This window comes from Mauremys mutica, chromosome 4, assembly GCF_020497125.1.
Source record: "Mauremys mutica isolate MM-2020 ecotype Southern chromosome 4, ASM2049712v1, whole genome shotgun sequence".
Classification (NCBI taxonomy): domain Eukaryota; kingdom Metazoa; phylum Chordata; order Testudines; family Geoemydidae; genus Mauremys; species Mauremys mutica.
The window spans coordinates 10,949,646-10,966,019 of NC_059075.1; the positions used below are offsets into that span (position 1 = coordinate 10,949,646).

At 43.4% G+C, this 16,374-nt stretch overlaps 1 protein-coding gene across 2 annotated transcripts in view; it reads left to right on the forward strand.

Annotated features, from left to right (window-relative positions):
- TMEM260 (transmembrane protein 260) overlaps positions 1–16,374 on the forward strand; it is a 49,695-nt gene that overhangs the window by 19,305 nt on the left and 14,016 nt on the right. Inside the window, exons 1-4 of one of the 2 annotated variants that reach the window (XM_045015445.1) lie at positions 3,968–4,029; positions 7,983–8,160; positions 11,752–11,865; positions 15,023–15,202. In XM_045015445.1, the coding sequence (XP_044871380.1) occupies positions 3,983–4,029; positions 7,983–8,160; positions 11,752–11,865; positions 15,023–15,202 (519 nt within the window). In that variant the 5' untranslated portion in view covers positions 3,968–3,982. Of the gene's footprint in view, positions 1–3,967; positions 4,030–7,982; positions 8,161–11,751; positions 11,866–15,022; positions 15,203–16,374 lie in introns of those variants that run through there. The other variant, XM_045015444.1, reaches the window with a different exon arrangement.

Sequence of the window (16,374 nt, forward strand, 5' to 3'; positions counted from 1 at the left end):
GGTTCCACTTTGCCTCTCTCCTTATTTTCCCCAGCCCTTCTCTGCTCTACGGAGGTGTGTTGCCAGTGCATGCCCTTGCTCCTTTGTGGTTGAAAGGAAAAACGAAAGAGGTAAATAGGAGAGAAAAGGCTAATAAATCTAGGGAGGTAAGCAAGGAACATTTCTTAGAGAGAGCCACTTTAAACGCACATCTCCTGGGTCTGTCTGTCCTGTCTGTGCTACTTTGCATTAATTAGTTATAGAGTTTAAGCCCAGAAGGAACCTTCAGGTCATCCAGTTTGGCCTGCTGTATATCACAGGCCACTAAACACCACCCAGCCACCCCTGTACCCAGCCCAACAACCAGAATTAAACCAAGTGTTAGAGGCCTCAGAAGACTAAACTGTTGTGTGCCACAAGGGGAGAACAGGAGGGACTAAGGTGCATTGATGGCAGGGAATTTGTTGAGTGTGATGCTCTAAACTTCTACCTCCAGCAGACTTGCTCTCCCAAGTCTGTCTCTAGCTGATTGGCTGGGGAGCTGTTAGGAACTCATCCCTTTTGAAAATCAGGCCTTCATTGCCTCTCATAAAATCCCTACGGGGTTTACTTCAGTGTCACTTATTTCAAAGTATTGCTGATAAATTGGACATTAGTGCTTAGTGAGTCGGATGGGAACCCTTACACTGGTCTTTACCATCATGTGTTTCTAGCCATGTATATACTGCATGTTCTGAACTAAGAATCGTATCCATCTTAGAAGCTGCTAAGCATTTTAAGGCTTGTTTCAGCTTTTGGAAAAATCAAATCTATTCTAAATGAGGACTCATGAACTTTAGACTAGGAAGTAAAAGCTGTTTTTGTTTTTATTGCAGTAACAGCTAAGGACCCTGTAGTGCGGTTGTTCCCTGCTCCTGCCCTTCGGGGCTTAAAACAGCCCAGGAGAGGGCTGTGGCTGGGGCAAGAAGCCTGGGCTGATTGGAGGAAGGTAGGCTCAGCTGGGGCCATGCCCCAATCAGGCCCAGCAGGCCCCTATAAAAGGCTGTGAGCCAGAGGCCCATGCAGTCTCTCTCTGTTTACAGAGGGAGAAGGTCCTGGCTTCAGGGCGCTAGAGACCGGGTACCTGAGTGGAGCAGGGCTGGGGAAAGGCAGAGGAGCTGGGGAGCTCCAGCCTGGAAAGCCCCAGGCAGCGGCCTAGCATAAGGCCAACAGGTCCTGGGGGTTCCAGAGGGCAGCCCAAGGGGTAGGCAAAGGCAGCTGGTCCAAACCCCTTTGCCTGTGATGAGTGGCTGATGCTGCAGTCTGCCCCAGGGAGCGGGGGCTAGTTGGTGACTGGACAGTAGCCAAGACTTGAGGCGAAGTGGGGATAGTGAGTGGGGGTTCCCCTGGGAGGGGGAGACCCAGAACTGTGGGGTTACTGCTGGGGGCAGCACCCCAGATAACGGGGCACCGGAGGCCAAAGTGAGGTAAGGCGGATCACTGGCCTGCAGAGGGCGCTCCAACGGCTGGAGAGCTAATTCCCGGAGACGACCAGCAGTACCCCAATCAAGGATCAAGGCCGTATTGTGCTAGGCGCTCTTCAGATAAGGGGAAAAAAGGACAGTATTCTGCTCCACCCTTCACAATCTAGGATAAGTCTCTAGCATTTGGGTTTAACAGCCACTGCCCAAGTCTTATTCCATAAACTAGAACAAGGTTTTAGATTTTTTTTGTCTACCTGGAAATGGGGAGTTGTTTTAAAACCTACATTAGATTACACAGCATTGAAGTTTCTCCCAAGGAAGGACCTATGGCTTATAAAATTTGCCAGGTGTTTCTGCCCACTGTCCATGTGATGACATCCAGTGACTCAGGGTACGTCTACACTACCCGCCGGATCGACGGGTAGTGATTGATCTATCGGGGATTGATTTATTGTGTCTAGTGTAGATGCGATAAATGGATCCCCAATCGCTCTGCCGTCGACTCCTGCACTCCACCGCGGCGAGAAGCAGAAGCGGAGTTGATGGGCGAGTGGCGGCAGTCGACCCCGTGCCGTGAGGGACGCAAGGTAAGTCGACCTAAGATACGTCAACTTCAGCTACGCTATTCCCGTAGCTGAAGTTGCGTATCTTAGGTCAATCCCCCACAGAGAAAAGTTCAACTTTACATTTAAAGCTAATGTAGGTTTTAACACAGCATTGAAGTTTCTGCCAGGGAAGGACCTATTGCTTATAAAATGAGAATAAATTGGTAAATAAATGTAATGGGAAATTTGTCTCAGTCTTTGTTTTACATTCAGAAGTGTATAGCACAGGGTGATCTTATGGCTTGAATTCTCAGAAAAGATTCCATAGTAGTTTAGAAGGCTATTTTTTTGGAATCAGAAAGAAATGAGAATTTTAAAAAGATCCATCCGAGAGTACGTGGAGTCACTATTTAGCAATGTGGCTGGATCATGACGTCCTGCTTTTACAACTTTTCCAACCCCACGGGGTTGCAGGGAGGTTGGGTGAGGACTAGGCGCTACCTTTGGTTTGTTTAATTTCTGTAACGTTCCCCATTATCATTCCTCCTCCGCTCTGACTGCCACATCGCTTGAATATTTGAGGAGGACAGCAAAATCAGTGAGTCCTCAGGGCCGAAACCTTTGCCAGGTGTTTCTGCCCATTGTCCAGGTGATGACATCCAGTGACTCAGCGCTTCCAGACGAGCCTATCAGAATTGCAGGGTCAAGGTTCATAGAGAAAAGTTCAGCTTTATTTAGCACCATTTCTGTGTCTCTGTCAAATGACTCCTGCAATTGTATTATATTACTGGTGGTAGAATACCTTAATTATTAATTACTCTGAGTACTAAGAGAATTGCATTTTGTCTGTTAAGGATTTTAAATTGCTGTTCCACTCTAAAAAGTAATTATGTAAAACAGCACCTTTCTGTTGTTGTTGTTATCATTTATTTCATTTTGTATTATAATAGTGTCTAGAGGCCCCAAACAGGTCCCCGTGGTGCCTGGTGTTCTACACACATAGCAACTGACTGCTGAAGACCTGATCTCACTGTGGGCAGACCCTGTGCCCCTGTGTGGAACTCCATTGACATCAATAGAGCTCTGCAAGGGTCTACCCACATGGACCTCATTGCAGGACTGGGACCCACATGGGCAAGACAGGCAAAAAATGTGAGAAAACTCCTTTTCTGCTGAACAGATCAGCTCTGTGTGTGTATCAGGTCATGTCTGCCGACCTCAGTGACAAAAATCAGTTTTTCTAGACTCTTTCTAGTGCATTACCAACGGCGTTGTTTACAAAGCTACAGTCAGTTACACTTGTGCAAGACACTTGAAATCACTGGAATTACACAGGTGTTACCTGGTGCATCGTCTGAAGAGAGTGCAGTTACCTAGGTGTCCCTGAAAGCAGAATTTGGCCTGCAGAACCTGAACTTGCACAAGAAGGGAACCCATATTGAGTTTGCATGGATGGGAGTTAGAGACAGAGCACACCTGATATGGAAATACTTTCAAGACAACAAACGTGAAAACCCATAGTGCCATGTTTGAGTTATTTTCAGAGTCGGAACCTCACCTTAAACTTGCTTTCACTGCTTTGGTGATTTAGGTAAGGGTGCAGTGGTTAATCTTGTAGGTGTGATGGCATTTGCCCTAAAATACATATATATCTTCCCTTGAGATTCAACTACTGTGCACAGGGGACTTTTCTACATATTCAAAATAGATATTTTCTTCCTAGTTTATAAGAGACAAGTAAAAAAGTAGTTACCACAGTGACTGGCCTGGGTACTGTTACCACAGCAGTACAGGCCTGGGTGCGTATATGGTAATTTTATACAAAGACATAGATATCAGCATCAAATAAACAGTTCAGATAGCTTGTGCTGCACCTCCTGACTACGTGAGATAGACTCAGCCAATCAAAGAACCCGAACAAACACCGTATGCAACAAACTATACGGCCAATTCCAACCAACCCAACTTGAAATCTACACTGAATTTTCTGTGGCCATGAGGACAATAAGTAAATGTGCTCAAATTCATCTACCTATTTTCCGGTTAGTATGGATTCACCTTTCTTTTTCTTCAAGAACACCTTTGATCTGAGTGGGAGCATATTTAAAAGTGTCTTGCATATAGGAAGTTCAGCAGCTACTACTGCTGTTTTCCCATCACTAAAATGGTTATAGTGATACCGACCTTCCTTCATGAAGTGCTTTGAGATCTAGATAAAAAGTGCTATATCAGAGCTGAGCGTTATAATATTTTAAATCTGCAATTTTCAAAAGGGCCAATGTTAAGCGTTCATCTCCATGGACATTCACTGGGATTTGGGTGCCTAAACTCTCTCAGGCCTCTGACAATCTCAGCCTAACGTGATGAAAATGTTCCTGCACTGCAGAGATGGTGAAATGCAGTTTCAAAATGCCTATGGAAGGAGCATGCATCCACTCCAAGGAGACGTGATTGCTATGCCCGCATTTGTCAGTTGTGACCGGGTTACCTTGCACAATAGGGTCATGAATGGGTGAGTGCATTTAGCTAGCCAGCAGGGTTATTTCAGGACTTTTGTGATTTCCATGCTACTATCAAGGTGGGATTTTAAAATCTTATTTCTGTGTTTTACATCAGTGATTCTCAACCAGGTATATGCATACCCCAGAGGTACGCAAAGGTCTTCCGTGGGATACATCAACTCATCTGAATATTTGCCTAGTTTTACAACAGGCTACATAAAAAGCACTAGCAAAGTCAGTACAAACTAAAATTTCATACAGACAATGTCTTGTTTATATTGCTCTCTATATTACACACTGAAATGTAAGTGCAATGTTTATATTCCCATTTATTTTATTATATATGGTAAAAATGAGAGTCGGCAATTTTTCAGTAATAGTGTGCGGTGACACTTGTATTTTTATGTCTGATTTTGTAAGCAAGTAGTTTTTAAGTCTGGTGAAACTTGGGGCACACAGGACAAATCAGATTCCCGAAAGGGGTACAGTAGTGTGGAAAGGTTCAGAGCCGCTGGTTTAGAATATCCCTTTTGAAGCTTGATGTCCAAATCTGTAGTGCTGAGGTTGTAAGCATGGCCATTGAGTGGAACTCTGCGGTGCAGCTGCGATACGCACAATAAAAGTGTTACTAAGTTGGCCCTTAAATGATTTTGAGTATTAGACAAAAAAAAAGCCCTAAATTTGACACTTACAATAAATATTTTGTATCAATTAGGCAGCATGTAAAATCTTCAGGAGTGCAAGTACTGTCAGTGAAGTTTGATCTAATTGTCGGGAGCCCAGCACAATGCCAGTAGGGATTATGCAAGCTTCAGCCATTTGTGCCAGTGTATCTCAGTCCTGTGTTGTAAAAACAACCTGCTGCCGTTCCTGTTCTCTGCCCCTCTCAGCAGCCATGCCAGATTACATAGTAATGTTGTGATGGGGTTATTGGGTCAGATCAAATTCACATTCCCCTGCGAGCAAAGCAAGGATTTGAATTCAGTCTCCAAAGGGGAGGGAAAGGCTGGTGCATCGTCCCATTGACCCAGCTTTCTCCCCTTCCCACCAAATGTTAACAGTTGTTCCGGTTGCAGACATTTCAAGCCTGATCCATTGAAAGCAGTGGCAAAGATCCCGTTGATTGCAACAGTTCAGGATCAGGGCCTTGTGGTACTATACCTGCAAATTGAAATTACAGTAGTGGCTGATTTTAGTTGCCTACCAATTTCAGGAATCAATTTACTAGACACGTTCATGAAAGTATCTTCTCTCCGGGTCGGGGGGATGCCCCCTTCAGAAGCACGTTTTATGATGAAATCTATTTTGGGACAAAATCTGGATTTTTTTTCAAGTTTGCTTAACTGTGGAGTCCTATGGTCTGGCAGAGAAGAGAAGGGGACAATTGTTAAATGAAACAAACAGATCTGGACCTTTCTATGTTTAGATTTTGGATTCCACGCTGCAGGAAGGAGCTGTGAGGGCCCTTGTTTATTTAAAACCCAATAAAAAAGTTACACAGTGAGTTAAAGCAACAGTAGTGCTTCTCTTTCCCCTTCCCCCCACCCAACCAATCATGATGAAATAGTTGTAGAATAGAGTAGATGATAATACCGAGCTCTTGCAGCACTTTTTATCCATGGATCTGAAAGCACTTTACAAAGGAGATGACTATCATTATTCCCATTTTACTGATGGGGAAACTGAGGCACAGCGGAGTGCCGTGACTTGCCCAAGGTCACCCACCAAACCAGTGGCAGAGTCAAGAATACAGCCCAGGTCTCCTGAGTCCCTGTGCAGTGCTCTAGTCACTAGACCACACTGCTTCCCATCTGTTATTGATCCAGTATGGCTTAAAGTTTCCACCCCAACTGGCTGAGCCTGCTCAAATGCTTTGGCTTTGCAATGTTTGCCAAGGTTGATGGGTTTGGGCTACTTCAGACCAGGGGAGGGAGAGCATCTCAGAGGAAAGGAGCCTGTGTAGAGAATGTTCTGCCAGCTGCTTTCTCTCTTTTATATCGGAGAAGGTGTACCTAGAGTGTGTGCCCACACTCATCTCAATGTTACTATTTTTGAATAAATATTTTGGAAGCAGACATTGCGACGATGCATTTCACAATCACAAACAACTGAAACAATTGAGGTTGAATAACCAATTATGTGATTCAAGGCATGTCAGTATCAGAGGATACAGTAGATACTCAACAACTGTGTATAGCTTGGTGAAATCTCTTTCTTTTATTAACTTATCAAATGTTCCAAGTCCCCATCTCAAGGGACATGCAGAGAGTTTAAAAAACAAAATATAAATGGGAGCAGCAGAGAGATGACAATCCCCCAAATAAACTAACAGCTGTCCTTTCTGACAGAATCCTGAGCAGCGAGATGAGCATTACACCATGCTCTGAAAGGCAATACACTCCGGCTAAGTCATACCAGCTTGGAAGGTGAATTTCCAGGACAAGAGTCTTCTACTGAGATTGTCTTGCTGCCACTCCCTAAATCTTAAGGACTGTTAGCTTGAGTGCCTCACCTGACATCACTTTCATCATCACTGAGTCAGAGGCAAGGTCTCCCAGATAGCCATATTCTGAATAGTTCAGGATTTTATAGATCAAATTAAATAACGAACTGGCCCTGGAATAGAGTAGGAAGCCAGTGTAGTTGCTGAAGAACTGACGTAATATGTTTCTTGGGGCTAAATACCATCTAATGGGCCTTCTGCACCAGCTGTAGCATCCAAGTGGTCTTGGAATGTATCTCCATGGGAAGCGCATGCAGTAATCCAGTCTGGAAGTCAGAAAGGCAGCGATTACTGTCGTGGGATCTGGGTTTGACAGAAAAGGTTGCAAACGTCCAAATGCTGGGTGCTTCGTGTGTTGCTTGTGTTTGCTTCCTCATCGGGATTCACACTTGTTTCCTCTCTTTCCTGGCCGTACTCCCAGCTCCAAAGTACACTTTTCCTTCTTAGCGCCCTCACTGTTCCATTGCCCACCCCCGCCCTACGAAACTAAAAGCTCCCCCATAGGAAAGCGTTATAATGCCAACCGCCATGAATATCTATAATCCACTTTTTATCCAGTGTCTTGATTAATTTAAGACTGCACCGTTGCTCAGAAATCTGCCAGCTAAGAGTATCTGGTTGAAAGCATGACTCTTTGGCTTGGTGTGCCATGCTCCACTATGTCATCTCTCATCAAGGTTTCCAAACTGACTCGAATACTGGAAGTTACTCTCTGTGCTTGAAAGAAATATTGTGTGTGGCATGCTAGCCATTGGTCATTGAAGGAAGTGCATTCGCTACCTTGCATAGCGTACAGTATGGTTAATAACTGGCCTTACTAATTGAAATCTTATGCAAGGAAATTATTAGAAGCGACATATTAACCATATAATGTTTTGGAAGGGTGCTGGATGGCAGTCATAATTTCTGCTGCTACAGTATGTTAAAAAAAGGACAATGAAGTAGGCGCTTTTTGTTGGAAAAGAAGATTTCATGTTATCTGTGTTTGCAGGCTTTCTGGCTCATGTGCTGGAGGAATCCTTGCTGCGGGGGTGTTTTCATTTTCTCGTCTAACATGGCAGTGGTCCATCTCAGCAGAGGTTTTTAGCTTAAACAATCTGTTTGTGGGGCTGCTTATGGCGCTTACTGTACATTTTGAGGAGGCAGCCACTGCGAAGGAGAGATCAAAGGTAACCTGTTTGGATCAAAGTGAATATTAGTTTTAAATTTATTTGTCGTATGTGGCTTGTTTGCTTTTAATTATTTTGGTTGGTTTAAAAATTAAGGGCCAGATCTTCAAAAGTGCTAAGTGTTTATGGTTCTGAATGGGAGCTGCTGGGCACTGAGCATTTCTGAAACTCTGTCCACGCCGAGCTCTTAAAAATACGGTCCCTTATTAAGGGTCTAAGTTGGCGTCATTGAGTGCTGTTCAGAAGGTGGTGTGGAAAATTATAATGAAAACAAAAACTGGCTTTCATTGCAATTTTCTGCAGAAAAGTGCAACTTTTTGTCAAAACACTGAAAAGTTTTAGGTTTTCAGGTTCTTATTTTTCAGTTAAAAGTCTGTATTTTGGATGGAACCCAGGCACTAGCAACAAAAATCCTTGTTTAGTTGAAAACCCAATTTTCTGTTGAAAGTCTGGTTGGGAAATTTTGATCTGCCCTAGAGCTTTGAAAATCTCACCCATAAATTTCACATTACATACTTCATAAAATGGCACATTCAAACAATTTTTAAAAACTGATAGTGTTTCTCTCCACTCTCCCTAAGCATGGGGACATCACATCTGTTCTTTTATAAACTCTTTTTTTTAATGACCACAATAAATTCTCTGAATAATTTTTTTTTTATAAAAGTAGCGCAGAATTTTAGAAGTTGACTAATTCTGCGCTGCTGTAATGGGTCTTCAAATCATACATGTTCTCTGGATGGCTACAGATGAGGGGTTTTTTATTTGGCATTAAACATCACAGAGAGCAATTGTTGTGTTGGTTACCACCATTTCTGGATCACTGACTGCTAAATTCCACAAAGACGTCATTTGACATTTTCACAGTCACCGAACACGGTGGTTCTCAAACTTTCTTTTTCATGGACCACTTGAAAATTGCTGAGGGTCTCGGCGGACCACTTAATGATCTTTCCAAATGTTGTTTGTACCATTAGCGAACTATTGTAAAGCGCTTTGAATAAAAGTGCTTATATAAAAAAAACTTTATAATAATTAACATTTTTTGTTCTACAAATAAAAGCACACAACTCATATTTTAATATCAGTAGTCTGACCTTTCTAATGCAATGGATGTGCCCTCTCTTCTCTGCCGCAGCAGCCCCCGAGCTGGGGCTGGGAAGGAGGGGGGTCTCTCCCCAGCAGCCTGGAGCTTGGGAAAGTTGCCTCTTTCTCTGGCCGCCGTAGCCCTGCACGTCCCAAATTCCCCCTATTCCCCTCTTCTCACCCCACTGCCCCCTCACCTACCACCCAAGGCCACCACCTCTCCTTACATGTGCGTCCTCTCCAGGCACCTAATTAGTGGGGCCATGCCTGCGCAGCTCCACTAATTAGGTGGTTGGCCCTTCATTGTCTTGTGTGCAGCCACCCAGGCGCGCACCTTAGAGGGAACTATCTGCGGACCACCTGCAGAGCTCGTGGACCACCGCTGGTCCACGGACCGCAGGTTGAGAACTGCTGGCCTAACAGATTCAGATACCCAATTTCCAGTGGGAATTAGGGCCAAGATTTTCAAAAGTGACTAATGATTTTGGTTGCCTCAACTTTTGAGGTATCCTACTATGTACACCTGAAAGGGGGTTGGTACTTAGAAAGCAGGTGCTCAGCACTCTCTGGGAATCAGGCCCACCTATTTGACACCTCAAGCTCATCACCCAAAATCACTAGTGACTTCTGAAAAACATGGTCTGAGTGTCCAAACCTGTTAAGCAGGTTTGAAAATCTCAGATGTATTAGTATTTCAGTGGTGCAAAAAAATAAATCCTTTGTTAATGGTGAAATCATATTCAAAGTAAAATGTCAGACTATTGATAGAAACTCACATCCGTGCTGATATCAGGGGCGGCTCCAGGCACCAGCACGCCAAGCGCATGCTTGGGGCGGCAAGCCACTGGGGGCGCTCTGCCGGTCGCCGGGAGGGCGGCAGGCAGGCTGCCTTCGGCGGCATGCCTGCGGAGGGTCCGCTGGTCCCGTGGCTTCGGCGGACCTCCTGCAGCGGGACCAGTGGACCCTCTGCAGGCAAGCCGCCGAAGGCAGCCTGCCTGCCGTGCTTGGGGCGGCAAAATGCCTAGAGCCGCCCTGGCTGATATTATTTCATCACTCAGTGAAAGCAAACATTCATATTGCGCATCTCTGCCATTTTAACGGACCATCAAAGAAAGCAGTGTCATGGTTACATTTTCAATGTTAAAAGTGCCTGAGTAGCAAGAGACGACAGTGCCTGACCCGTCAGAGGAATGCGGAAGGGCAGATGATGTTGGGCAGATCCTCAGCTCCATTAACTTCAGTGAATCTCTGTCGGTTTTCACCACCTGAGGATTCACCCCGCTGAATAGAAGTAGGCTGGTGGCAGGCATATATTTCAGACAAAACCTAAGACCAAAGAAGATAAGTAGACAATGAAGTCAAATAACGGGAATGTTTGTGGTTCATGTAGGAAAGATTAAAGGTGGGGAACCAATGCTCATATGAGGCTGATGCTGAAACCGTCAAGAGTTTTGCCATTGATTTCAGTGGGGCAGGTTTGGGGGCACGTAGAGCACGTGGTGTTCTGGCATGGCAGAAAGTCTTCTATCAGCAGGAGTTTGGGATGGCCATGTAACAAAGTAGTGAAGTGGGGAGCAACCCCACTAAAATATTGGGTCTAAGCTGTATGTGTTGGATGTGCTATTTTTTTATAGAAAAACTATTTTAGAAATGTTTGTATGCATTTTATTGGTACTGTCTTGAATTCCCTTAGCCTCTGAAGCAAAGGTGCTTATGTTTAAACTCCGATGCCAGCTGTGCACACCTGAGAGGGAGAGGAAAAATCATCACCCATGAATCTTTAAAACCACTGAAACGACAACCTAAAGTAGTTTCTCCGTCTATAGTAAAATCATGATTTTAGAGTCTGATTGCTGGGGAATATTCAGTGCTACAAGAGATCTCCCTTTTCCAGCAGTGTAAAGTTCCCTTTCTAGCCCTCATGGGTTGCGAGATATTGGACCCCACACCTGTCACTAGTGCAGGACTGAATATTATTTTTGCTGAGCCTCAGACCAATGTAATTTTAGGGGAACTGCACGTTTTGGGGAAAGAAGGCAGGTTGTTAGAAGCTGCTGAGAGATTGGGGATGGCTGAGGCACTCCCAGTAGACAGCGGGTAGGTAAGGTGATCAAAGGTCCATGATACATGCAGTTAACCACACGGATAGGCAGCTTATCACTCTGGCTCTGCAATTTATCATATAAATACTACCCTCATGTACATGGTATGACATAAATACCACCACCACATATCTGTGTATACTGTCTACCTATATAGATATCAATATATAGTCATTTAAAAAAAATGAATCTGAAATAGTTCTTAAATAGATTTCCAGTAAATTATGTGGCATACCTCTGTCTAGACATACGTGATATTTTCTTTGTAAATATTTGTTGAACGTTACACACAAGGTAGCTGCCTTTCCATTGTAAGAATACCCCGGACAGCATTGATGCAGTTTCACTGTGTGTATATTTTGCAGATTTTTCAGAATAATTGTAAGTGCTTTCTTCCTTTCAGATATCGAAAGTTGGCGCCTTTTGCTGTGGGCTTAGTTTGTGCAATCAGCACACCATAGTGCTTTATGTGTTGTGCATTGTACTATGGGTTCTGTTCCAACTTTTCAAAGGGAAGGTAGGTAACTCATCTATTGCTGAGTTGAATAGTAAAGTCTCATTTTTCTAGGGCAGATTGTAATTCTTATGTTTGAACACTTACTGCTTTCCCGTCTGACGCTGCTTTTATATTGAAGTATATGTGTATGGATGGCAACAGTTCATGATATGCCTAAGCTAGTCAACCATAATCCACTGACAACATAAAGTCACAATCCATCAGGCTGGCATCACAGCCAAGGATTATGACTTTGAAGGATTTTGAAGCTGTCAGTCACATGAGCATTCTCAGAGCTGTCCATTTCTATTGTAAACTCTGTGGGACAGGGACCTTGTCTTCTGACCATCTATAAAGTAGCTAGAGCATTGTTAGTACTGTGATGAGGATACTGACGGAAGTTCTGAGTGTGTGGAAGTATGAGCATGTTCAGTGTTTAAAATGACCTTCCCCAAACAGAAGAGTAGATCAAATTGGTGGTGACTGTAGTCCCTTAAGGAGATCGGAGAAGTGTGGGAGCTGTTTGGACCTCATGACTCAGAGCTCCTGATGGCTGATGGTGGCATGGAAATCCTTTTAACCCACAGGACTAGTCTCCACGTCCTGACTTCCTCCTGGTAGTGAATAGAGGCCACATCTCAATACTGCACAACCTCTCTGCAGCTTTTGACACTGTCAGCCACCGTGGTTGGAGTAGACAGCACAGCAGTAAAATGGCTTCAGTCATTCCTCTCCAAAAGGACTCAACTTCAACATCTGTCTGAAACTGATTGGAGAGGGGGATGAGATGCCATAGGCTCTGCTGTCAGCAATACACCAGTAACACCATACTGCATATCTCATTTCCCACAAATGCAACCAGCACCATCCCAAGTATGTCACAAGGTCTGCAAAAGATCAGCTTTCAGATAAAAAGCATCTGGCTCAAACTCAACCTGTGCAAGACCAAAGTGATGCTGGTCTTAAAAACTAGTTGAAACACTGTCCTCTCCTTCTGTCAAAGTCCCGTTTTCCAAAGTTGTATAAAATCTCCCTATTCTGTTAGACTCATGGCTAAGTATAGCTAATCAGGTAACATCAGTGATGTTTTCCCACTGCTGGCTTGCTAGGAAACTTTGCACATTCCTTCTAGGTGAGGATCGAGCCAGAGATCAAACATTTCTCACTTCCAAACTGGATTGCTGTAAATCATTGCCTCTGGCTGGATATGGATGGAATGCAGAGGCTTCAGTTTGCACAAAATGTGGTGACCCACTTCAATAAAAATAATAATAATAATACCTAGGTCTTACATAGATCTCAAAGCGCAATAAGAGGCAGATGTTGTTAGCACATCACTAGCGTGGCTTCAGTGCTTCCACTGGCTTCCAGTTTGCTTCCACTGTCAGTTGAAGATCTTGAGCCTAAAGCTGTCAACAGGTCAGATCCTGAGTGCATCAGTATCTGTGACCCAATAAAACAGCTGCTCTTCTTTGGGACAAGGCAGTGTACTGGGCCCAGGATGACATTACACCTGGGGATAAGATGTTCTGGCTCGCGGGACTCATCTTCTAGAGCAGTGATCCCCAACCTTTTTGTGGCCAGTAGCACATTCATGTTTTCAGAAAGGTGTGGGGGGTGCCAACAATTTTTCAAGGCTTATTTTGTATTTGTACATTAAATAATACGAAAAACATATTTAATATTACATAATATATGAATCCATAAGATTAAAAAGGGTAATTTTACATGTAAAAGGTACTAGTTAAATTATTCGGCAATTACTCTTTCACTTTACCATGTGAATTTGCTCTTTTTTATCTACCTGTAAGAAAAATTAAGGCGTGTTTACAAAATAAATATCATAAACAGTTTTCATCTTATTTATTTTAAAAAAGTCAAACATTGTTGAACTGCTGGTCCAAATATATTTATTATTCTTACTTTAACATAGAATGAAGCCTGCAGCCTCGGAGTTCTCTGTCCCTCTGTCCCCGGCAGGCACGGAGCCACGGCTTCTCTCCTCTGCTGGGCACTAGGCGGGCGCACATAAATGCCCCGGCGGGTGCCATGGCACCCGCGGGCACTGCGTTGGGGACCACTGTTCTAGAGGAATGAGCTTCCAGAAGAAATGATGCAGAATCTGATTATATTCAGCACATTTTGTGAAGCCCTTTTTGCCAAAATGTTTCCACCATAACTGGTGTGATGCTGATTTAATGATATAATCAACATATATTCCCTAAGCAAAGCCTTTTTTTAACCAGCGATGGGTGAAGAATAGAAAACTTCATGAATTCCAGCTGGGAATTTGCCATACAGACTCAGTGTATCTCAGAAATGCTTTAGATACCCTGGTGTTCCGTGCTACAGAGAACCTATAATAGACAAGTTATTTGATTTAGTAAAATGTCTTCCGAGATTGCTGTACCTCAGTTTTAAGGAACTTTCGCCACCAACTTTTAAACTACTTTTCAGTCTGTGGAAAGTTGTTTTAAACATTCTCTCTCCCAAATAATCTGAAATAGGAAAGGAAATATTTTTGTTTGACTAAAATGTAATAAATGACCCCCCAAAAAGCGGCATGAAATATTCAAGAGTAGGATTTTCAGAAGTGCTTAAAGGAATTAGGAGCAGCAGTCCTTTGGAAAGTCTTGCACGCCTAACTCCCTTAGGCATTTTCAAAATCCCACCCCTGAAGTTGAGCGATCCAGTTTAGCCAGTGTGATCATGATAAAATAAATGGCGGAACTGACTCCTGATGATGGCGGTGATGTAAGCAGTTACATGAGAACAGCGGGGGGTTTTTTTGTTTTTTTTTTTCCAGATGGAATACCAGCCAACTCTTAATCACTGGAAAGTGGGTTATCTCAGCCTTGCAGGGCTTCAGCCATCTCTGCATGTCATGACATGATTTAAATGTAAAAGATGCAATGCATATGATACTCATGAGTCCTAGCTAATATTATTTGCTTCACTTAAATTTCACCCTGCCATGCAAAGGAGATCAGTTTGATGCAGTTTCCTAGTAATCCACAAAATCGTAAGGTTTAACATAACATTTTGTAGGGACTTACTATAAATTGAGAGATCAACTCTGTGTAAATATATTTGATGTTTTTCTTTATCTGTTCTTGAAGTTCCAGTGTGATTAAACGAAAATAAACGTTGTTGTGCAATATGACACATTTTGGTGCAGGAATTGTCCTTTGGCCATTTGCTGAAGTTGGGCTTATGCTTCTTGGCTGGTTTGCTGCCTTATCTCTATCTGCCTGCCTCGTCCTACCTAAATCAAGCACGTTGGACCTGGGGAGACCAGACGACTTTTCAAGGATTTTTGACCCACTTTCTCAGGGAAGAATATGGGACATTCAGTCTGGTAAATAGTGTCATTTTCTAAAAGAGAAAAGTCTTCTTGAAGTTATGCAGCAGTAAAGCCTTTGTATTCATTTAGGTTAGTGTCCTGCAGGAGAAGTGATGTAAAATGTTAACCTTCAGCGCTTTATTCCTGAGCTTGTTTCTTGGGATAGCTAAGGTGGCTTGGAGAATGGAAAAATAATTTAATCCACCTTCATGCTATTCGGGGTACAGTTATTTATTGGAAAATGTACAAGTACATTCAGTTGCAGTCTTGTTACCAGTGTATATTGGCATGAAGAATAATATTTAAGAAAGGTTGAAAAGTAAATTTTAAATTACCCTGTCTTAAGTCAAATTACGCAGCTTCAGTTGTGTTGGGTTTTTAATTGTAAAACTTGGGGGAAATCTCAGCTGTTTAAAAAGTGTCACAAGCAGTTTTCATTTTCTTTTCTTTAAAAGAATGTACTTCTAATGTATTTCTTAGTATAAATGTTACATAAAATGAAAGAAGTTTTTTGGTTCTTGACCTCTCCCTCAGTCTGAAACATTTTAACTTGCCCTTCTTCCTGCAAATACGGGAGTTAGATACTTGTCCATGGAGTTTGGGGGCTTGGCGAAGCCCCTTGCATCAGGTTCCCTGTCTCTGGCAGCAAGAGGAGAGCAGGTGGTTATCATCCCTGCATTCGTGCCTTCTTCAAAGAAGTCATTAGAGAAGCGTAGGAAACTAAAGTCTCATTTGGCAAACTCCACAGGGTCCCAGAACCCAAAGATTCTGTGTAGAAAAGTCCAATGTGCACAGTAGCTGCATCACAACTTTTTGGTGCAAGCTCCATCCTTGCTATAAAGAATCCCACTACCACCTTACCTAAGGGCAGCGTAGTTGCAGCGTTTCTGGCAAAGGCTGTAACGCTTGCCGAAGGGAGTTTATTCACCAAAGATCCTGCAGGTAGGAAGATAGAGGCTACCTTCGGAAGGGACTTGGAAGCTTCTTCAGCTTTCCCTCAGATCCACTTTGTCAACAACCATCTTCTGAAAATCAGGCCCCTTTAAGCCATCTCAAGTTGGACGCCCAGGAATCGATCCCCGGTCAGTTTACCCCATGGCCTGCTCCTACACCATGAGTTACCTGCATCTGGCAGCTTAGCCTAGCCAAGATAGAATCCTCACCCAGGGTGATACATACTCTGGAAG